Source organism: Botrytis byssoidea (assembly GCF_014898295.1).
Source record: "Botrytis byssoidea strain MUCL 94 chromosome Unknown BBYS_012, whole genome shotgun sequence".
Classification (NCBI taxonomy): domain Eukaryota; kingdom Fungi; phylum Ascomycota; class Leotiomycetes; order Helotiales; family Sclerotiniaceae; genus Botrytis; species Botrytis byssoidea.
In genome coordinates this window covers 368,823-392,975 of record NW_024065853.1, presented here as the reverse complement: position 1 = coordinate 392,975, position 24,153 = coordinate 368,823, and the positions used below count along the sequence as shown (strand labels likewise).

Sequence of the window (24,153 nt, the reverse complement as noted above, 5' to 3'; positions counted from 1 at the left end):
AGATAATCTGCACATTTTTGCGAGACTCATTACCTACTCTGCAGGTATCCATTGAGCAGCCTAGACTCGATCAACCTCATAATGGATGTTACCAATTTGACCGCTGATTATCAGGCCTTTTCTAAATACTGTAACCGGTTATATGACCCTCTCTGAATACAGAGCTATCCATGATCAGGCAGTCGTGATACAATAGGCCAGGTATCCGGAAATCCGCCTCTATCAAAATAAGAAATTAAATACAGGTCATGATCAGTATGATATTGCAAGACCTTGGCCCAAACTCCTCCAGTCTGTAATCGCATGTAATAGGCGACGCTTTACTAGTGAATACACAAGTCAAGGGAAACAAGCTTAGAAGCAAATTGAGGTTGAACGAAATCTTTTTTCATTGTACGCCGACCAGTAATAGATCAGCCTTACACCCAAGTGTTGCTTCACTAAAGTGAACATAATAGTTTCATTACTGGAATCTCTTTACCTGTGATCGTCTGCGGGAGAAGAGCCTGATTGAAAATAATTCCGAGATGAAATGAGACGCGATGTGACGCTCTCACCATCTCAACTGTGTCTCAAATGAATTCATTCAATCCCATTTCCAATTCAGTAGACTAAATACAGAGTCCACCAACCGAAAAAACAATATAACACAATAAATTCAACAAAACAAACACCCACAACAACAAAACCAACATAACCAACCAGTAAATCAACACAAACATGCATCGGGTCCTTAAGAGGCCCTAGCATGCCGAACAGGGGTTCGATTCCAACGGACCGGGCAGGTTTAGCGCCTCGTCTAAAACCACGCTAGACCTGGTCCTGATCCCGGCCCTCGGGAACCGATACAGGTTCCAAGCGATTGGATATTAATCCACATTTCATAAGGGAAATATAGAACTACCTAGGTAACACAGAGAAGAGCTGAGAGATCGGGAAGACACTTGACCTCTGGGATTGCCAGTGCAACTACTTCAAAATTATAGCCATTACAATATAGAGCTCTAGAGCATCCATTGATGCTTCCTCTCGTTGCGCCTATATCGTAGCCATTTGGAAAATCCAAATCAAACAATTCTCGTGGTTGCTACAACTCTAATCCACAATGAGCTTAAATTGTCAATCCTTGCTAGACTTTTTCGAATTTTCCAAATGAATACGGTACTCATAATAAATCGGATCCTCGTCAAAAAATATAGTAATATTTGTAAACTATAGAAAACGACGATGCGATCTAGCCGTGATGTATATACCAATCGACCCGGAAAGAAACACGAGCTATTCGCACGTTTGAAGTAAAACGGGACATGATCAATGAAACTTACAAAATCATTTTGCACTCGCAAACCTGGGTATAAACATTTCATCATTACTATTAGGTTGTTATGTATAATCAGAGGTGAATCAACCCTAACACAAAATGCGTGCAGCAAGGTACCTCAAGTGCTAAAACTTCAGAATCCGCAATCAAGTCCCAAGCACTGGACAAAAACCCAAGGTATCAATGCTGTCCCAAACGCCATGCCTTACTAGTCGCAACTCATTCTTCGCACCTTTATCTGATAGGCTACTTCTTTTCCACTCTTCTTTCACCTTCCATCTTCTCTTTCCTAATCTCCTCTAGCTCCCTCTCTAATGTCTTTTGCAACCTTTCCAGTACCCATTCACTCTCCTCCTTGTTTCCCATTAATGGACTTCTATGTCCCACCCAACTCCACTTCTCATCCTTATCATCGCATTCACCCTTTGAGCCACCTAAATTCTTCCCGCCTTTTGGTTTTACAATCGCCTTTCTATGATTTTCAGACTCGCTCTCATCATCTCCTGTCAATATAAGATACCATGCCCATTCATCGAATGTGTATCTTCTTGGTGGAGAACTGTTGAGGTGTTTCATCACTTCTCCAATTTCCTTAACAAGGATGCAATGATAATGATGTCGATCTTTCGGCAGCCTATTATTCTCCTCTATTTGTTCTTCGCCGCGCCGAGTTTGGATAATTTCGCGTTCAATTTGCGCGGCGCCGAGACCATTAGTCTTGCTAGAATCGCGTGGAGCTGCAGTGCCTTCAGCATCTGGAGGTAGTTTCGATATCTTGAATAATTTCCCAAACGACATCTTGTTTGTTGTTTCTTTGATAGAATGCCTTACTCCTTTCTCACCAGGTAAGATAGTAGAATTTCCGATCCAGAGAGTAATATCACGAATTCCTTTAACGATTGTGTCCCCCATGTTACTTATAAGGATTGTAAGGGAGGGGACGGCAAGCAGAGACCAGAAAACGAAAAATGGCTTGCCTGAATTGGACTGTGGGTAATAATCCCCATATCCAATGGTCAAGAGCGAGGTGTAGGAAAAGTAGAGAGACTCAAAGTAACTCCAGCTTTGTGTATACTCTGTGATACGAAATATTGCTGCCCCGACAAACCAAAGTAAAAGCCATGTAGTTCCAGAGACTATCAGAGAGGTCCAACGACGTTTATTAGCCGCCTCTTCTTGGATACGTCTCATTAAATCGAACTCTTGTTGGCGTCTTTCTCTCTCCGTTAAACCATCATCACTGACAAGTGTATTGTTTGATTCCGGGGATGACTCTCCTGTGGTAATAGGCTTCAATACTTCAACATTCTTCTTTTGAGTTTTCCTTAAGATTCGTCGTCGTTCCTTTTCGACCATTCTCGCCCCTAGCTTAACCTTTCCACGTTCCAAAACCAACGATCGAATCGAACCGATAACCAGACCGAGAATAATTATTCCGCCGATTGCGAATGGGAATAATAAACTCCTTCCCAAATGTGTCATTGGTGCATAGTCTCCGATACCAACTGTCAAAAGTGTAAAATCACACCAATAGAGAGCATCAAGATATTGCCATGACTCAACATGAGAGAACACTGCCGCACCAGCAAGTAGATATACTAAGAAACTGATCGTTTGTAACATTAGAGTTCTTTGACTCATAGTCAGCTTGAACTCTTTTGGGTAATGCCCTTTATATGCTCCGTATACCGTCACCACCATCAAACTGGCCACCAGGAAATATAGACCAGCAGAAAATAGAGCATAGTAGAATGCTTGTGTATAAGCATGGTCCGGTGGGGATGGAAGTTTCAAAGGCCTAGATGCACAAGCCGTCAATCCAATCAATGCTAAAGAAGACAGATACCAGCCAATAATCGTGATAGGTTGCGCGATCGAGAACCGAACTCTTTCTGCCATATTCAATAACAGGAACAGATTCGAAATGAGGGCTATTGCCAATTGTGCAGCATTTATACCGATCAACCTATTACAATGTATCAACATAACTTCCTTCCAATAGTTCTCGAAGCGCGTACCATTTCGGATCGTCGATATATATTCCATGCTCCTCCACTCCACCGGGTGGTATCGAGACCCTCCAATGTACAACTAATGCGCAGATACTGAAGGCCGATGCCATCGGTCCAAAGGTGCCGGCGTTGAGAGGAAATGCAGTACTAGCAAACCACCAGCGACTGAAGAAATCGGTTGTTAGCAGAGTCTTCAATTTGTAAGGACGGGATATCAGCAGGATCTCCCCTCTTGCGTACCTTGGCTCTAGGAAAGCTTCTACGTCTTCCTTGGTTTCATCCTTCTCATTGCGTTGTTGATTCTCTATATCGTCAGCGTCGTTGGAGATAGGCTCATTAAGACCTGGATCGTTCATTGTGAAGGAGATAAGACAAGATTAAATATTTGGCAAAAATGAAATGACAGATGAAATTTTCGAATCAGAACATGTTGAAGAAATAATCCTTGGTTGCGTTCGATGAAATGTATTCATTTATTTAATGTATCAAACAGTTCTATCATGCGACTAAAATTTATATTAATTTTACAAAACAGAAAATCCGGTGTCAATCTCCCGTTGTCTGGCAGATGGCCAGGTCCGCCTACAGTATGACGTCGGTCAAAAACATGGTTGCAAGGACGGAAAGAATCGAACCCTGCTTGAGGAATCAAGAACCTGATTGTGGAACAAAGAAAAGCGATTGAGAAGATATATATCTGCTGGGTAATGCTTGACCAAAACCATGAGAATACATTCGAGACCTCGAAGATGGAGTTGAAGAAGAAGAATATTGAATCTGTTTGGATTGATGTGGAGAAGGACGCTTGAGGGACACTTGAGGGACGCTATTGTAATCTTAGTTCCCTCCGCATTTTGGCTCTTGGCTCTTGGCTTTTAAGATCAATGAAGGGATTTGGCAGGGCGTAGATACGGCTCGCTAGTACTGTACACTATGTATTTGGAAGTATATCTTCAGCTCGCCGGTGATGGGATTCCAAAGCGTAAAATCGTTTGGAAATAGCTCACCGGGATTGAATTGTCCTTGATACATTTCATATCAATGAGGACAAAAAAGTTGTCGCGTCACATGTTTTGTGATTAACCTAATCGAGCTAGCGCGTACTTCCTTTTCATGCCTGAGGAACCTTGCACCCTGCGGTACGTACAATATGTTTTCTTTTCTACAATCAGAACCAATTGCGCATAGCAACTGGTGCTTTTCTCTGAAACAAACTATCACACCTGTCAAAGCGATGACGATTTGTTGCAAGTCTCATGTGGGGAAGAATCACAGCGCTTTTGTTGCATATCTAGTTTGGGAATTACCCTCAGATGTGCGGGAAATCCCCTTTGAATGTCTGATATATGGACATCTCTGACGCAGACTAATAGTTGATCCTCCTTTTGGATCTGATACCACTCCATTATCTTTCGCTCATACTTAGTTGTATCGAGGTCAAGGTAGCATGGATTTTTGTTTCCACGAACAGTACAAAACTCTAACATATTACATGAACATATTACATGCAGCCCACCAGGGCCCTGAATGTGGGTTCACACGCAAAATGCCAAACCAGCGCTTAATTCGGTAGAAATGATAGGATGGAGTGGTGCCAAGAAGATTATTCCCCCGTCTCATTTGTTACTTCGATTTGATCATTCCTTGTTTCGTCGATTAAAAATATAACCCTGGCCGTATTTTGGGGTAATGGTTTTCTATTCGTTATGCCGTTGCGAAGGATTGCTGCGCCGTGGATGCCACTGCATGGCCACCACAACACTTTTTCTCACCACTTCTCAGCCCGTTTTCAAATCTGGGGTAGGAGGGTAGGTATAATATAATATTTGCTTGCGCTGTCAAATTGGCTTTTTATCTTCGCAAATGAAATCGTCCAACACATAAATCAGCATGTCGTCAGGTGATACGCAAGCCGAGGGGTGGAATTGCACATCCTACCCGGCCTTGGTAGCAAACCCTGATATTGGAGGTATCGGAGTATGATCAGATGAATTTCTTTGGTTGTCACTTTAGTCTATTGTTCAATTCACTTACAAGTATTACAGACAATATTGACATTTGTTATTTCAGTATACCTCACTTTAATATGTTGTGTGGCCAAGGCTAGAATCGACCATATTCGTACTCCAAATAAAGATACACCTAGATTGGATCTTTGGTCGTATGCCCTCGGAAATGTAATTCTAAATTTCAGCGACCAACAAGTCGTTTTAGGGATCGCGGTCCTCATAGCAGGAATATCTCAATTATCTTCGGGACTTGATTCTTATCACTGGCAAACGGTATTAAATCTTGCTTGGTTCTCGAGCTTTACACACATACTAACTCTCACAGGTAAGACTAACATGAGTCATCAGGTCTCAATGTGTAAGGACTAACATCAATAGCTTTAAGGGCAGAAAATCGCTCTAATAATAAGATCAAAGTCATCCGCGTAGTTGCTATGGGAGTTCTAGTAGTTATACTAATGTGTATGGTGTATACTGCTGGATGGGTCAGTGGAAAAGTGATAGATGCATCTCCAAAGGATTCCAAAAGTAGTCCTCCAATGAGTTTCCCAGCATGGTGTCTTTTTCGGCCAAAAACTCCATGGATGTGGCAAAATCATCTACTAGACATCCAGTACAACTGGATTTATGTTGTACTCGCTTTTATCATACTAGTTTTCAGTTACTCCACAAGGGCATTGTTATTATACTTTGAAAGTATTGGTCAAGTCATGACAATGACGGCTAAATTACTATGGCTTGATAAGGTAGCCAGCCGCCTCGGAATCACGAACATGAGATCAATAGGATCAAGGTTAAATGGGATGGGAAGACGAAAATGGAGCTATAGACTTCTACGATCTCTATATGTAATATCTCTTGCCTGTAGGCAGACTTTTGATTCAACGATATGGGAGGTACGGAACAATCATCACTCATTGACAACACTTTACTAAAATCGTTAGCTGGGATGGCTCTCTTTTGCTCTTGTTTGGGGCACAGTTCGTATATTTAATATTCGAGAACTTCCAAATTCTTAAGACAATCTGGATTCATCCGAATCAATGTCTGCTATGCTTTCGGAGGAAAATGATTGGGGATTCGGACAAGTACTTGGCTTATCACTTATGATCTTGCCGCTATTGAGTTTTTATGGCAAGTACACAATCATGCCCATGATCAGATACGAACTAATATCCTGAAAGAAGCATACTCGTCCCCTCCGGATGCGACGTCTCTACGAAAGAAGTCTTCCACCGATGCGCACACATCTCCTGATACCTCTAGTGATTATGACATATTACCATCATCCATTGATCTATCCCAGACTTACACTTCAGTCTCAATCAATCTACAGAAAAGCCAAGCCAGGATCGAGATCGAAAATGAAATTTGGTTCAGAAAACTAATTTACAATCATTTATTTCCTTTCAGTCATCACCGGAGGAATAACAGTCCTTGTAGGCCTAATTGAACCACCATCTTTTCTAGGCTTAGGAATCATCCTAGTATATGTCGAGTGGATATTTGTCGATCTTTTCGTATTGTGGTTGGTGACATTAATATTCATAGATCATGATATTCAAATATTTTGGATGAAGAGTTGGATGGGGAAAGTAACGAACAAGATGCCGTGGTTTTGGTGGTGTCTTTTTGTACTTTTCTTAGTTACATTTTGTTTTGTAGCCTAGGTTGGAAGTATTGTTGTGCTCATAAAAGGATTGGAGATAATTACACATTACATTTAGAAGCCCCATTCGAGGAGATTGGGGGGGTTTAAATGACTAGTAGAGAAAAGTACATAGAAGATATTCATCTAGAAGATTACATCAATAAACATGTGTATTCCATAATGACCACTATAAGATGGCTTCGATCTGGATACTGTGTTTTGATGTAAATTCTGCTCTGATAGAATTCGGTAAATAGGACTTGTACATATATATTCTCACTATACACATAGCGATAAACGGAAACGACAACTTTGCATTTGGCATCTATACTAGTAGCGGAGAACGAAGTCTGATAAAGCTAGATCAAGAAACAACTAGTGGGTATATTATATTCGAGATGTACTTTCTACACTGGTAAATCAAGAAAGAAATAACAAGATACAATTAGTTTTCAAAATGGCTTACTACTTACTCAAGTGCTTTGTACTTTACTATCTCCTCGATTTCCGAATTAATAATTTCTATTGGCGCAGAGAGCATCTCATCAACCTATTCGATTCATAACCGAAACCCCTAATAACCAAAACTACCTATTAATTCAATCCGAAGATTCCCCCTCGTTATCGTTGATTTACATATGGATTTAAAAATCATCAACCCTTCCATCAAATAATATTATATAAGTATATTAATTTAATTAATTTCGATGAACTCAAAACATACGACAGCGTAGGGAGCTTTGGCCGAGCGGTCTAAGGCGATGGTCTTAAGTTCCTTCAAGGTACACCATTATCGAAAGATGCGTGGGTTCGAACCCCACAGGCTTCATACTGTCTTTTTGTTTTTTCGAAAGTGAAGTACTTATATGAGGGGATCATTTGTGAGCAATTTTGGGATACGGATTTCTGTCTGGATGGTGTTTTTTATTTAATTACCTACCTACCCCACGTAGAGGATCCGTTGAGGTGGGGTATTGGTTCGGTTATGTGGGGGTTGTGGCTTGTGGCTATCAATTACACTGGAAATTTGGCGAGTGTGGTTTTTGGTTTTGAGTATGGAGTCTCGGAGTATAAAATTGGGTGATGGTGGGAAAGTTGTGGTTATTCAAGGGAAAAATGTTCATACATACAAACAGCTGTAAAGACTGTTCTGTTGCGTGGTGAAAAATCTTATCCGATTTCTTCGGTATCTGTGATTGATCGTAATTGAGAATTCTTATTTTCTTTTTGGTAGATCTGAAGACTGTTTTTTTCTGAACGATATTATAGTTTCATTAATATCATTGCCAAATCGGGTGATATAGCAACATTCATCTCGTCGGATATTTCCCAAAAGAAAGATATGCTAACAAAAATCACATTTTGCGAGTTATCGAAGAATGTAGACAATGAGGAAATGAGAGCGACAGCAATAGTGATAGCTCAAAACTCAACCGGACACATATTCCTATAGTAGGTTCCGACTTTGATTGGTACAGCGGCACACTACCACTTTCTCAGATGTTACCTACAAACTCTCGATAGAGTCTGAAAATGAGGGGTAGAGTAGATCTGTTGATGAGTGAATATAGACCCGTATAGAGATATCGAAATTAGCTCACTGATACGGACTCTAACCCAAACCGTGTATAGACTCACACAAATCATAAAAGGTCATGTTTATGCATGTAAAGTCTCTCAATACTCCAATTCAGACCAGCGATATCCAAAAGTCCCATGTGTATACTGCTGGGAATCCATTATTTAAATCTGGTTTTGCATAACTCATAGCAGAAGGGTATTTGGTGCTCATCTGTTTGTTCTTTTCCTTAGACATCTATCTGATGTTAGAACATAAATGACAGTGAAGGTAGAAAGCTGACAATCACTGGCTGTTCACGTAAAAAGTGAGACAATTTAGAAGAAAACTGAATTTAATTCTTCAGTTGTGCATGCTAGTATGATAGTTCAGGCATTATATCATCGTCTCACTTATTGAAAAGTAGCATTGTCAGTACTCCTAAGGCGATCATCTCTTCACTTTCCTCAATCATGAAGACAGATTAGCTATACTACACGCCACTTTTATATGCCCAAAGTTCAACAACCCCGCAGAAAGTGGGAAGTGAATCCGCATATCTGGCCTAGCTCGCTCTTAAACCGAATATCCAGATCCCGTAGTATATAATATATAGTAAATGTCTTGGATTATCTATGTATGAACAAAATGAAATAGCAGAAGTGTTTATGACTGTTTCCTCTTCAACGTATTGCAATCCTTTTCGCGCAGCTGACGTGGGGCAGTTTTTGAAGGTAGCAGTTTTGAGAGGATAGATCGAAATGACAGTACTCCAAGAATGTGGCAATGAACAGGGAACTGTAGATGCCAGTGGTTTTTAATTGCGGTGCCATCGAGAGAAGACAGCTAAGATCAAAGCGGGATTCGGAAAGGAACTTGGTGCGACTGTAGAGTTGGCAGAAAATGTCCTATGTGAAAATTGATACCGGCGATTGTTTCCCAAATGACTGCTTGATTCTTGTATCAAGCGCTCTTGATTCCCGGCGGTTGATAAAAATCGTGCTTAAATAGTACTGTTTTTTTTGTAACGAATAGAGCAGATCTAGCTTCACTTGAAACGATTGATCATTATAACATTGGACTGTGTAAGGTGATAATCGACAGTTTATTGTTGCCCAACGATTTTAGCAAATTTGATGGGGGATTTACTTGCCAGATTCGGTTTTATCTGATCACAAAGGTGATAATATTTGACAGCAATTGATATGAAATGGCTGAACGACGGAACAAGCAATGAGTGAGCTATGTGGCAATGAGTGTGGTAAGTGTAGAAAATGTTTATAGACCCGCATTTGTAAACATACATGACCTCAGAGTATAACCCAGAATTTGACACTTTCTGAGCACAGCAAACTTTTCAGCTGATGTGACTTCCACAATTGCTTGAAGGATCTTATTGGGTCTCAATTTTTGGTAACAAATGCAGAGTCGGCACGGTACTCTGTGGAGAAGTGTAATGATACCAGCCCCGGTCGAGGGTCTTTCGGTATGATTTTACCAAGTTTTGTAATCTGTGTGCTTTAGAGGCTAATGTGACCCTGCTTCGGAAGATCACTGAAGGGGTTTGCCTTTCCCTTACCCCCTGTTTGTAAGCTCACAGCAGACGAGGTCTCACGGGATTCTGATAGCTCCATTGCGGGAGGAAAGAACGAAACAATATCGCTACATAAGTCACTCGAGTATGTAAATAAGATACTATCGATGGGATCTGATACCTGCCAACCATACTTTTGCCTGTCGAGCGCCTACACCGTTTACTTTCTTTATTCCTTGAGTCTTTATAATACCTCTGCCATACTTTCATTCCTCGGATTGATTTTCTTTAGAGACTGATAAAATCATACATCCATTCCCAGAAGCTGTATGAAGAATGACAGTATCATCACCATCATACAATACGCCTAGCAATGAAGTGAGTACTGCTTTGGATTACCTTATCGGATCTCACCCTCCTTCCAAGACCAACCGTGTCTCGCAGATTTTACCAGGCTTACTCATTCATGCGACATATATCCGAATTTTCCAGTCCACGAACTAAAGTACTGTCTAAACTCATCCAATTCATTTTAAAATTAACATTCCTTCAACGGTATTAATTGTGAGCATATCGAATGCGGAAGGAGAAGTTGAAGAATTATGCCGGTCGATCTTGGATCTATCCAACGAAACCCATCCCTTTAGTAAAAGTATCTACTTTCAGGGGGCTTAGTTCTGCTCTCCCCGCCACAAGCGAATGCATGTTACGGAAACACTTCATTATTCACCGGACAAGATCACTAATTTAGGAAGCCTGATCTAAAATCCTAGAATCCAATACTGCAGTCTTTTGTCTTGTCAGAACATCATACGAGCCGAACCATAACTTCATTTGGAGTTGAATCGGAAGTGAGATACCCTATGGAAAGTGGCATGTACTAGGTGTGCGTATTATTTGACTAGTGTATGCTACCATCACACCCGTAATTCCCCTGCTGTCATCTTTTCTACCCGGCAATATGCTATCAACGTGAGTCTAGGGTCCAGCCATCCATATACCGACTGAATCTTAGATAATTACAGATTCTGGTGTATTATGCGCTTCAACATAATATCCGACTTTCAAAGGTAGCTTGAACTTTCTACAATATGCAGTCAGGAAATTTTTATACCTGACCATCGGTTCTTTTACCTTGTTGCGTTGGTGCTTACCTAGGTAGTCACACCTGATGGTTTAGCGATCCCCAGCTCCACGACTGATTGTAATCTTTGGGATCAGCAATCGTATGACATAACATACACCACCAAAAAAAAACTTCATGGTATGAGTGAAGAATTATTCGAGGAACAGGGTAGTAAACTCACCGCATTCTGCGTGATAGGACTACTGAAATGGGAGGACCCCTCGACTAAGCTATTGGGAGATGATTGAAATCTTCATTATTTCTATTATCGTGTGCAAGTGGACTTCTCGGCAATGAGAAGAATGGACTGCAACCTTCTAACGAATTCAGCCACCTATTCTCTGTGATGCATGACTTTACTTACCACAACCATCACAACATCAATACCGTATCAGACCGATACGTCGTCTACCTGCGATAGTTTTTACCTAGTCGCTAGCGGGGATAACTGCAGTGTGGTTTAAGAAGATGCTAGAATTTCGCTTACTTATCTACAACTGGATACCTAGGTACGGAGACTACATCGCAGCTAAATTTCAGTCCATCTGTGAGCGTTGATGGATGGAAGCTACCTTGATTCAGTGAAGCTCTCGCAGACAACTTTTCGCTCATAAGTTCCATCCGAAGTATTGTACTATTCGCGCTATTCTGGGTTGACCTCTTCGACACTTTCTACTACTGCCATCAATGCCACTGCGCCTAGTACAACCATAGCTCCCTCGGCCATGACTTGTGTAGTCGTGGCCGTGACTCTTACAGTTGTATGTAATTATTACGAAGAAGGCTGGGGTTGGACATTCAAGCTCGCTGATATCGTGGATGCTGACGAAACTTCCTCGCGAACCTCCCCGTCACATCTCAATATACTCTTATACTCTAGGTATCATTCCACCAACATACTAACTGATGCACCAGTGTAGGCAATAGTATTTCCCGTATTTCGTATACGGGCTAGTTTAGTGGTGCGTATCGATTTTTTTCGAAATATGTACGTACGTGATATTGAATTCAATACCACTAAAGATATTCAATACTATTTAAACTTTCGATATTATTAGCAATATACTGAAATACTTGAATTCAATATAAAATATACATTCCTATCTATATTAGGTAATAAAATTCCATTTCTTATTCTAAATCGAATTAAGATTCTTTATTTCTAGCCTAATTTGACATAAAATAGATAGTTTATATTGAATCCCAGTATTTCAATATATTACTAATATTCTTTAGATATAGTTATAAATATATACAAGAATAATATAACCTTCTTTCTAAACATACTAACTGCAATATTAATATATTAATACACGCCATGGTTTTACTATAGTATACTATTGCCTACACTGATAATATATCACATGAACATTTTGATTCAAGAAGATATTTGATATATTGAAAGGCTTTTTACTTCTTGATTTATAATTTAAATATCTGAGAAACTGTCAAGAATGTATATGTAAGAAGCAAAGAGTTTACAACTAGGCATCTAGATACTCTAGGCCTGATTTCCGGTCCTCAAAGTCTGAGGAACATGTACTGTTGGACTTCTGCCTCAAGATTGTTTTCTGCTGTCTATAATGGAGTACACGTGACTAAAATCCTAATTCTATATAAGGGGCACATACACTAGATATCTTCTTGAACTCGATTAGATTATAATCGGATCATTTATAACTACACATTAAAATCTCAGTTCTAAACTTTTTTCTTATACTATCATTCCGATCTGAAATAAGGAAGGTGATTCTCTATACTCTTTTCCATACATCTCTATAAGTTCAAGAAAACAGCTCGAATTTATCCGTGTTAGTGTACATCATGAGTAGTAGTGCGCCCAGAAGATCCAGAGACAAGAATTATCATGGGAAGTTGAGCCCACAAGACACGCGAGAAAGAGGTCGACCTTCAAGCAGCAGCTCCCAACCCCCAGGAAAAAGAGACCAGCCCTCAAAAGATGAAAAACAACCCCCAAGCAGCTCCCATGAACCACGTAGACCACGTCGATCAGATGAAAAAAGCAATTCCACAACCATTCTCTCAAGCTCCCGTGGTCCTCACAACAGAAAGCAATTACTAGGTTCCAATCCGATGGAAAAACCAAAGAAAGGCCCGACTGAAGAAGAGTCTCGACTAGCCTACGGGAAGATATTACAGAAGTATGATAAATCTATAGGGATAGGCCTTTGCGTCGAAATGGATGTCATCGTAGCAAAGTGGAATGCAATTTTCGAAAAAAAGTTTGAGGATTGCATGAATGCGAAAAAGGAAATAAAAAGATTATTGATCGATGTAACACCTGACGGCAGATGGGATGAAAATTTGGCGGAGCAGGCACGGGATGTAGTCCGTAAGGCGGGAGAATTCGATATAAGTTCGGAGGTTCAGGAGGTTCAGAAGGATACTAAGATTCGGCAAGATCAGGAATTCTGCGAAAATCTTCGTTATCTAACAGAAGAAGAGTATAAAAATATTGGAATCGAGCGGACGATGAGAAAATATAAAGAATTAAAAAATTAGTTAGCTTGATGTAAATAATTATCATAAGAGGGACGAAATTGTATTGGATTCTACTTTAAATAAGTTAAATGAATATAAGACAGAAAATCCATTAACTTAACTCGTCGTATGAGCCAACTAAAGACTTAAGTCTTTCGATTCGATTGTTGAATCTCTATTAAACTAGCTTCTAGATCATCTCTTACTAGAACTTCTTTCCAAATACCAATATAAATAAATTAGTTTCCCCCCTTCCCCCAAAAAAGAAAGAAAAAGAAACATTTATCTGTCGGCTAACTATTCACAATACATACAACCAACCACTCGTCTACGAGGGTCGCTACAGGTCAAATTAGTCCTACCGACCACGCTCCTCTAGAGTGGTCGGCAGACTTTTTCTAATAACTAGCACGTACTCGCACTATGATCATGAATTCGACAATGATACTACCACATAGCAAAAATCTCTCAACTTGATTCGTATCAATAACGTACCATATGAAACCATGAGTACTTTTCACTTTATTATCATCTGACCGAACCACCCACCACCTAACAAACTCCCTACTAATGATATCAAACCCTAGCAAATAACAGCCAACCATTAATTTTCGTTCATACTGAAGAGATAGATTTATTCTTTCATGAATTATAAATAAACAACCCTTTTCAAAATGAAACCTTTGAATTTCGTTTTGATATAAAATTTTGATTAAGGTGTAGAATTTTGGTGTCCAGCTTTTTTTCCCGGTCGCGAGGTACCTAGGTACTCTCCTATAAATAAATATACAACATCATAAACAATCCCCATCACACCCCAACAAACACCCCAGAAAAACCATTAATAGAACAATTACAAGAAAGAAACCAAATAACATTGGCATTACCATATTCTAGGTCTGATATTCGGTCCTCACGGTCCGCGGAATCAGTATGTTGGTCTTCGGCCTCAAGGTACCACCTGCAAATCACCAATTGCCACCCATGATAGAGGCCACGTTACTGCAATCACCATCTTATATATAGAGCATATATCCGTCACTTGAATGAACTCAAAACTCAATTAAATCTCCCTCGAATTCTTCATTATCGTCATATCATCCAGATATCAACTACGAGATCTTCTCTTACAAATTTACATCCAACCCGATAAGAGATAAAGGAAGACAATTTCCTTTACTTTGTTCCATACATACATATACATCTCTATCAATCCAAGAGAGTCGTTCAGATTTATTCGAATTTCTATACATCATGAATAGTAATGCACCCAGATCCAAAGCGGGCAAGAGCACAGGAGGGAAAGGCCAAGATCGAAGCAAATCCCATGAACGACCACCACAACAACCACCAAAGTCACAGAATGATAAACAGGAAACAGACCCTCCCGCAGAGAAACCGTGCTACTCGTAACAAAATAAAGAAAATGGAAGGTGAGTTGAGACGTGCCGAGAATGATCCTTTATGACCGCGACGAGAGGGCTAAACTCATAGCTGATTCCCCTCTAAACCAACCAAAGCAGAAGTAACAACAAAACATCTTTCATTTGAGCAAACAAGAAGTTATACTCTAACCCTAAGAATTACCATACCAAGCTAGATAGATAGAATATAATAAGATAAGAATGAGAGCCAAATCGCACATGAAAATCTAGGTATTGTGTCGTTAAAAGCATTGCACATGAAGATTACTCGGATGTAAATATCCCTAACAATTGGGTGTAACTATCAGGATCGTATGATTGATACAGTACTACGATTGATACAGTGCTACCATATGAAGCTGTGGTGAATAGCTTCGCTGGATATAGAATCTGGTATTGAAGGACTACCCGACCTTTCTAGATTTTCAATGAGTAGTAATATCGAGCAGTCTTTGATCAATTTTCCTGATGTGGTAGTATCAGGAGTGCTGAGTAATTAGATAGGTATGCAAAACCCTCTTTTCTAGGGAATCAATGAGTTGCGCAAGGGAGAGATGAGACGAATAACAGTCTATTATGAAGATGAAATGAGGAATAAAAATGAATGTGCTTAAGTAAATCAATATTTATCAAATCTCACTGGAGATATCTACCAACAGTAACAAGTGGTGCTTGGTAGTTCCTGAATATTACATTGAGATTATACTACATTCGACTATTTAACTCCAAAGATCCAATCCATTTGGATCCATATACCTACCTACCCATTCCAAACACCATATTTAACCCAATCCAGCCCAGCCCAGACCAACCTCATCCGATTCATACATCATTTATTCAGTCGTTCTCTTTTAACCCTTCACCCTTATGGTATACTCTCTAGAACATCACTCTCCTTCGGTCTCTGTAGAAAATCCGGTGGTCCACCTGCAGGTAATTGTCTGTCCTCTGCCCATTGTCTTATGGCATCGAAGTTTTTGCATTGGTGCTCGGTGTTGAAATCTACGAATGCTTGTGGTTTGGATTTATCCCACCACACTTGGCCGAGGACGCCGGTGTCGACTTGGCACATAAGTTGTTGGCGGATGATATCTAGACAGTGGGCTGGAGAGTGTTAGGATATATTGCGATACAGGTATTTATGGAGGTGGATTGGAATGGTTTGTGATGAAGTAGTAAATTGGAGATAAACTTACAGACGTGGTATTGAACGACATTATCATCATTCACGAATGCTCCTTTTCCTTGATCGTGATAATAATCGTAGTTATAGTATAGAGATTGTCTCACAAGGTTGAGGCAATGTAAGTGATGTAGTCCTTCCAAATTGACCGGGAATCCTCCTCCGTATTTTTCATTGATTTGGACATGAGCAGATGTCAATCCGGATTTCTCTGCTTCACTCGCTGGTAATGCGAAACTTCGATCTATGGATAATTAGCTTTGATCGAGTCAATTGACTCATATATACAATAGTACTTACAATGTACTCCCAAGCTTCCCCATGCTGCATCCACTTCTGGGCCTGCTTTTAATCGGAACGCATTTTCTTTCATGAATGATCCATTGAACATCACTGGCTGATATGATGTATCGATATCATTCAAAATAGGAGCTATTTTCACATTAGAACAAGAGATGAGAGGATCGAATGCTGGGTCATACAGTAATGTTGCACATAACTAGGACATAATTTCGCGGTATCCGCTACAAATCGAGAACCAATCCATATACCGAATCCAACTGACAACAATGATACTACCGGCAGTGATAACATGTACCAAATGGTGCCATTTCTTCTGGATGTAGGCTTATACGTTGGCTCGGGATTCGAAAGTAAGCCCTCACCATCTTCTGATTGAGGTACTTGATTGTACTTGTCTGTGAATGGAGAATAAGACATATCGATAAATGGATATGGTGGGGTACAATTCAAAGTTCAAGAGGAAGGATATCTTGGACGACGATGGATCATTCGACAGTATACACACAGTATCCGACGATATCAGATGAAAATACAAATTAACTTTGAATGAAAAAGAGGAGATGAATGGAGTGAGGTTAGGAAAAGGGTTTGTTTGTTTGACTTGATCAGCGATTTCGCCATCCAAGTATCTATCTAGGTCGTTCAAATACTTTTAGTCCCAGATGTCTAGTCAAACTCAATTGAGCCCTAGACTATCGAATGGAAGTAATGATCCGATTTGATAAGAAGAAAACATGACACCAGATTGGAAAAGACTCATGACGCATGTTCCAAGACTTATTGATAGACTTAACTTGTGTTGTGCTGTACGAGGTTGGTTCGGTGGTTGAAGTGGAACCGATGTATGAATGTGGGAAAAAACGATGAAGGCTTAGTGATACCGGTATGGTGAGATATGGTAAGGTGTAAAAGGTAAGAGACACCGGTAGTCGTAGAAGGAAGCAAGCACGTTGAGAACTTGAGAACTTGAGAACTTGAGAACTTGAGAATTCGAGGTGACTCTGCACCCCCCGGTAACTTGATCGACAAATCACTATTTAGTGGGGAAATCTGCGGGCTGCGGGTATCTTTCAGGGATCATGTTTATACCCAGGTAGGGTACCTCGTACACATCGCTTCTTCATTTAGTGTCGGATATGCTGGAAAGATGGGAAAATAGGGTCCGACAGCTAATCCTCTTTTACATTGTGTTGTCAGTTTGACTTGGCGGTGTTGTTTCTTGTTTCTAAATATACTTCTTCAATTCACTTCACTTCCAAGGTTTGTGACTACTGTACCTATCTAGGTACATAGGTCGAGAAGCTAACAAGTCAAACGAGCTTTGCACCGGTTCTCACGACTTTTCACGTCAACGTAAGGTTTTTTGACAACACCCTTTTTCGTATTCTTCACACTAGAACTACCCTAGACTAGATACCCTAGATAACCTTCACACCCTTCATACTCTCCATACCTAGTAACTACCGTGCTACCCTCAACATTCTCGATAACATGAGAAGTCAAAGTAATAAGCATTTTACTATATCTGATCTTATTTTTTCTTTCTCCACAATCGAAAAGATATCCAATTATCCGGTCGTTCCAGAATGCCAAGATCAGAAAGAATGGATCTTCTTGCGTTCTCGTATCAATCACCTGAACGTAGATCATCAAAAGATACGAGCCACCTAACACGAGTTTAAACTGTTAGACCCCGCAATTTCTATGCAACCTTGGTCTATTCCACCATATTCCAACCTCACATAAGCCTTCCACTGATGGCATTCTACGAATGTTCGCTGCGGCGACATTATTTTCCGCAAGACCCAGATGTACCATTAGCCAAGTGGCTATGCAGATACGAATTAAGCGATGCCGCGATAGTAATACGTAGGTATTCAGAAGCTGAGTTGGTGGGCTGATATTCCCCGTACGTACAGTGTGCGGGATGGGATGAATCTACTTGGTCTCGTACTCCTTGCTTCCGAGTTCTATCACGTCTTTAGGTTGCTGTGTCGCTGAATAGCTATCAGCATCAATGTCGGTGTGTTAGCCCGAGTGGGAATTTCCCAAGTATCATGACGTGGGAGTAATATCGTGCCTATTAAGAAAGTTACAACTTGACCGATTGAATGACATGTTGCCAAGAATAGATACTTATGATACTTTTCTTAAGTGGGTGAAAGTATCACCTGTTTCGGTAAGATGTATCCAGATAGATATTTTTGACAATACATTGACGCGGATGTCTAGACTCTAGACGTTTGGTATTATCCTGAAGTTATTTAAGATCTATCACCCCACGATACTTTATCATTATTCTCATCAACCATCATCTCTCTTCTTCTATTACTCATATCTCTCTCTATCATTCCCAATCTCTTTACTACAATCAAATCATATTCAATATGCTTTTCTCAAGAGACTTTATCATGCTTTTGGCATTCGCCGCTGTTGGCGCTGTCGCTGCACCTGTTGCAGAACCTCAACCAGAAGCCAAAGCTGATGCTTCTCCAGCGGACTATGGTAACTGTAAGACTACCTTCATGATGGCCTTGGAGTAGAGTGCTAATGCATATTTCTAGATGGTGATTACGGAAACTATGGAACATACGAGAAATACCCATCCTCTTCCTCCGTCAAACCTACCCCAACACCAACACCAACTGGATATGGTAGCTATGCCAGCTGTAAGTAGACACATCAATCACATCTTTTGAGTCCACAGTCTAATGATTTCGTAGACGGTACCTACAAGAACAAGAATGTCAGAGAAGCCGCACCAGAGCCTGCTCCAGTAGAAAAGCGTGCTGACTACGGAAACTATGGAGACTGTAAGTTCATCAAATCCAATACATCTCATAGGCTTCATGTTCAAATCAATTTTTTCTCTGGAATCTTGGATTTATGACTATGAAATGCTGACCCAACCTCCAATAGATGGTGACTACGGAAACTGTTCGTATATCAGGAGTCATTCTAATACAGTACTAACATGATGATTCTAGATGGTAACTACGAACACTACCCTTCCGCCACCCCTTCCAGCTCGTCATCAAGCTCCTCATCAGCTACGCCAACTCCAACTCCAACCGGTTATGGCACATACGCCAACTGTAAGTAACACGCATCATACACATGACCATCGGCTAATCATTCTTCTCAGACGGAGCATACAAGAACAAGAAGGCACGTGCTCCAGAAGCCAACCCAGAAGACTATGGAAACTATGGTGACTACGGTGACTGTAAGTCCACTCTCGATCTCTCTTTCCTTAAGCCATGCTCGCACTCTCATATGTCCTCAATTGTCTCAAGGGTTCACCTGAGCAATGCCGACTTTGAAATCTGTTCACTCAGATGGTGATTACGGCAACTGTCCGTGAACTTCCTCGCTACATTACTATCTCATCCCTCCTTCCCACTACATCTTATCCACTCAATCCCATTTCAATACGCATTACTAACCATCTCTTCTTTTAAAAACAGACGGCAACTACGAAAACTACCCCTCCGCCTCCACCTCTTCCACCACCGTCACCCCAACCCCAACTCCCACCCCAACCGGCTACACAAACTACGGTTCCTACGGTACTTACGACAACTACAAGCGCGAAGCCGATAACGCTCAAGCTTAAGCCGATGAATCTTTTGACGAATTTTATTTTGTAATTACTACGTGAGTTGCATTTCTCTTTTCCAACACACATTGGCCAGAATCACATACTAACAGCGGAAACAGACTCCTTTATGACTGAATGATATACGCCCCTTTAGACAAATAATGATTATTATAATGATACGATACGATATGGTATGAAACTGCTCCTACAGCAAGCATGGATTTGGGAACGAAGAACGAGAATAAGAGAAGATGGATGAATGGATGGAAGGATTGAATAGTTTAGCTTGAGCAATCGAAAGAAAGAAACTCTGATCCTTAACCTTTTACTTTACTTTGCATTATGAACCATCAAATCGTGAGAACTACCGTCAATATTTCACAATGCAAATATTACCCGGTAACTATGCCGTGATAGGTGATAAAGTACCTAGCATCTAATATTCCTCTCTGCCAGCAGGGCGTACACCGAGTAATTTACCAATCCACACCCCTCACCAGAATCATAACCATGACAAACACACTAATCCCAAACCCTTCTAGCGCGTTTTCCAAATTTTCCACCATGTATTTATTTCTCCAAAGCTCAAGCTTCTATTTCTGCGCAATAATTTTTCTTCACCACACCCAATCATGGCGACGAAGCTATCTGCCTTCATTGCTTTGAGCGATGGATCGATTGATAAATGATTAATGGTTAATGATCAATGATTGATCAGTCGAGAACTCAATCAAGTCGGGCATACTCAAGTACAGCGCAAAATCCATCCATCTACATCCATTCAATCACCAATCACCAATCACCTCACCGCATACTCTGCGCGCGAAACTACAATAACTAACCACATCTTCATCTCCAAAGCTCAGCCCTCAGCCTCCACCTCAATCACAACCGTACGTTCCCTCTCCTCTCCTATTTTCCCCAATCCATCTCACCCACACCTTTTTCCCTCAAACCCAAAAAATAAAATGATGATCAACACATACGTTATACCCAGCTCACTCAGAGACACAAGTTGTCGTTGCTGAGAACGCGTTCAGCTTCTGATTTATTTTTTAACTCTTTTCTTTTATCACACAATTTTCGTGAATGAGATTTGGAAGAATGTTGAGACTAATTTGGTTTCTGCATAGGATATGAAGTTTTATATGAGGTTTTTGGTATGAGGTTGGATAGAATCGGCATGGGGATGATGACTGTAGGAGATCTACAATGTGCGGGAGTGAGCGGTATATATGATGTTTGTCTTGAGTTTGCTGGGGCTGCTGGCAGCTTCTCTGGCTTACAAAACATCGTATCTCCGTACGCTTCTTAGCGGCTTCTAGCAGGTAGGTCAATAAGCTAGCTCAATCAATATACTTCATTATTCTTCATCTATCTGTCTTTCTGTCTATCATACCAGTCTGTTTCTGTCTATGATCTATTTTACACATGCAATTGATGAATCATCGATCCATCTGTCTTCCAACTCCACACCAAACGCTATGCGATACCCAATACCAAAATGCTCGATGTAACTAACGCCTGATACCTTCACAACCAATACCATATTCTTTACCTTTTCCTCGCTGTATGTATTTCTCTCACATATATCACGAAACCATTCGAGAAAGAAATATTTCCTTCCCTCAAACTCGGATCATTCCCCGGATCCGACTCCAACCTGTCGCCATAACTCCCTTTCTCCTCTCACTCCCAGCACATTCTCTCTCTCCCTGTCTCTCAACATCAGTCTGACTCATATCTCTCTCCCCATTTCTATTCCCTTCTTCCCCAATTTCATCCGCCCCCCTTCCCTCCTCCATATCCCTCTTCTCCTTCTCCCTCATCAAAACCCCCTGACGTCTATACAAACCCACAAAATTCCACGTCCCCCACAACTGCGCCGCCATAAACACCGCATGCAACAAAGGCGTGGATACTTTAAACGCTAATGTCCATCGATTCCACAAACTTCCAAAGAGAAACATCGTGACGATTGTCTCGGCGATTGTGCCAGTGAAGGTGGTGATCGCTGCCATGCGGAAGATTTTGCGGAGGAAAGCGTGGGAGGTGGGGTTGCAGCGGTAGAGAATGATGGTGAGGTGGGGGAGAAACTCAGAGAGGATGTCGAAGGCTCCTTTGAGGAGGAGGGGTTGTGTTAGTGGATTGAGGTAGAGAGGGAGTGGATTGCAAAGAGATAGGGAGTTGGAGATTCGGGTGGAGATGTGTAGGGGAAGAAAACATACCCCAGACCGTACACAAAATAAACTCAATCGTGGCATCCCTCTCCTTTACCAAGTCCAAACTTATCGCAATAGCACTCTGGCCAATTAAAATGGTTCCAATATGATGTCCCACACTCACTGGACTGATCTTCGGTCGATACAGTAACTCGAATATATACATTGCGATTAACATTTGCGCGGCGATGATAAGTACATCTCCCATTGTGGTCTCGCTTCCTGGCGCGAATGGGGAATGTAGAGAGCTGGTCAGGAATGTGACGGAGATGAAAGGATAGGCAGCGAGAACTAGGATGAGAATCTTTGTGAGGCCGGCGATGTGGTGGTTGACGAAGCCGGAACGGAGCGCAGAGCCCAAGGGCATGGTTGTGAAGGTGGAGCCATAGATGTAGGGGAGGAGGAGAGGCTCGAAGAGGTAGTAGCGGATGAGGAAGTAAAGGATGAGGATTATGGAGAGGATGAGACCGGAGAAGGGAGAGAGTTTGGAGATGGTTTCGAGGGGGATTTTGGTGATGTGTGGGGAGTCGGTGTACGGGGCGGTCATTTTTGGGATAGGGAGGGGAAGTGATGAATGGTTATTGAGAGGTAGGATGGGTAAGATGTGGTTGTTGACTGCAGTGTTCAGAGTTGAGATGTGACTCGAACTGTGTGATTCAGTCGAATAGACAGAGGTGGTTCGAAGATGTTGTAGTCGAGCAGGTTGACTGGGTGTTTGGAGGTGCTTGTATTGATCTAGCAGTAACCTCGTAGAGAGCAGATATAGAGTGGTAATAGAAAAGAGCAAACAGACAGGCTGAGCCCCGAACCGAATTGGATGGAGAGAATGTTGGAATAGACAAAGTTCGAGTGAATATGAAAAGTAGGAAAGCAAAGCAAGTAAAAGTAGGTAGTAAATAGCTCCTATGTAACACAGAAAAGAAACCTCAATCAGAACAGATTCCAGACCAAAATATAATACAGGTCATCCTCAGCACATTATATATGAATAGGTAGCGAGTACAAACCCACTTCATTCAAAAAAGGATCTAAGCAAGAATGCTTTCTCAGCCCTAGTTCAGACCTCGTACAGAAGTGCCTAGTATGAAGGCTGAGAAATTTCGGTTTCTATGAAATGAAACGAAGCTTATGGTGGTACTCATCTAGGTAGGTACCCAAAAAGACCCTTACTTTTTGAAATTGAGATCTTACGTGAATATTTGGCTAGATATGTCTGTCAAAGACGATGATTGGATGTCGATTGAGGCTAGGGAGGAGAGGAGGAAGGTACGATACATTTCAGGGTGTGAATTAGGCTCGAGCAATTTCGTTTGGTGGCCGAGTTGCGGGGTGATGCATGATTTGTCTAGCTGAATGTATATTAGTTAGCTAGACTGATGGGTTGGAGAACTGAATTTGGTATGGTGTGTGGTGGATAAGTGGTTGGTAGTCAACGTTGGTGTTTGAAGATATAATATTTGTTGCGGAGGACTATGATCGAATGGAATACTTAATAGTGTATTGTTGGTGCTGGTATTGATGTTAAATTGAGATGCTCCTTCGTTGGTAGTACTTACTTGGTAGGGATGCTGGTTATGTGTAAGTATATAACTATACATATACCTAGTAGCTATATCACAAGTTGTTTTACCTATCTACCTACCTATCTACCACAAAGGATCGAAGACTAGCAGCAGTCGTAAATCGCTTGAATATAAATATATATCA

At 41.0% G+C, this 24,153-nt stretch overlaps 6 protein-coding genes across 6 annotated transcripts; 3 read left to right on the top strand and 3 right to left on the bottom strand.

Moving 5' to 3' along the window:
• Positions 1 to 1,567: 1,567 nt before the first annotated feature.
• EAE97_006523 (uncharacterized protein) lies at positions 1,568 to 3,689 on the bottom strand (the record flags this gene model as incomplete). Its single annotated transcript, XM_038877036.1, has 3 exons — positions 1,568 to 3,287; positions 3,340 to 3,498; positions 3,574 to 3,689. The coding sequence occupies 3 exons, from the start codon at positions 3,687 to 3,689 to the stop codon at positions 1,568 to 1,570; spliced, it is 1,995 nt and encodes a 664-aa protein (XP_038731968.1).
• Positions 3,690 to 5,223: 1,534 nt separating this feature from the next.
• EAE97_006522 (uncharacterized protein) lies at positions 5,224 to 6,361 on the top strand (the record flags this gene model as incomplete). Its single annotated transcript, XM_038877035.1, has 4 exons — positions 5,224 to 5,310; positions 5,379 to 5,667; positions 5,721 to 6,238; positions 6,287 to 6,361. 4 exons carry the CDS (start codon positions 5,224 to 5,226, stop codon positions 6,359 to 6,361), a joined length of 969 nt encoding a protein of 322 aa, XP_038731967.1.
• Positions 6,362 to 13,035: 6,674 nt separating this feature from the next.
• Positions 13,036 to 13,734, top strand: EAE97_006521 (uncharacterized protein; the record flags this gene model as incomplete). Its single annotated transcript, XM_038877034.1, has 1 exon — positions 13,036 to 13,734. One exon carries the CDS (start codon positions 13,036 to 13,038, stop codon positions 13,732 to 13,734), a length of 699 nt encoding a protein of 232 aa, XP_038731966.1.
• A 2,011-nt stretch (positions 13,735 to 15,745) lies between these two features.
• EAE97_006520 (uncharacterized protein) lies at positions 15,746 to 17,594 on the bottom strand. Its single transcript, XM_038877033.1, has 4 exons — positions 16,803 to 17,594; positions 16,621 to 16,752; positions 16,334 to 16,564; positions 15,746 to 16,241 (listed from the first exon to the last, which is right to left on the bottom strand). The coding sequence occupies exons 1-4, from the start codon at positions 17,038 to 17,040 to the stop codon at positions 16,003 to 16,005; spliced, it is 840 nt and encodes a 279-aa protein (XP_038731965.1). The 5' UTR covers positions 17,041 to 17,594; the 3' UTR covers positions 15,746 to 16,002.
• A 1,274-nt stretch (positions 17,595 to 18,868) lies between these two features.
• Positions 18,869 to 20,552, top strand: EAE97_006519 (uncharacterized protein). The gene is made up of 8 exons (XM_038877032.1): positions 18,869 to 19,134; positions 19,188 to 19,292; positions 19,347 to 19,436; positions 19,543 to 19,560; positions 19,611 to 19,718; positions 19,769 to 19,849; positions 20,091 to 20,280; positions 20,344 to 20,552. Exons 1-7 carry the CDS (start codon positions 19,011 to 19,013, stop codon positions 20,237 to 20,239), a joined length of 675 nt encoding a protein of 224 aa, XP_038731964.1. The 5' UTR covers positions 18,869 to 19,010; the 3' UTR covers positions 20,240 to 20,280; positions 20,344 to 20,552.
• Positions 20,553 to 21,852: 1,300 nt separating this feature from the next.
• Positions 21,853 to 22,993, bottom strand: EAE97_006518 (uncharacterized protein; the record flags this gene model as incomplete). Its single annotated transcript, XM_038877031.1, has 2 exons — positions 21,853 to 22,343; positions 22,453 to 22,993. The coding sequence occupies 2 exons, from the start codon at positions 22,991 to 22,993 to the stop codon at positions 21,853 to 21,855; spliced, it is 1,032 nt and encodes a 343-aa protein (XP_038731963.1).
• Positions 22,994 to 24,153: the final 1,160 nt, after the last annotated feature.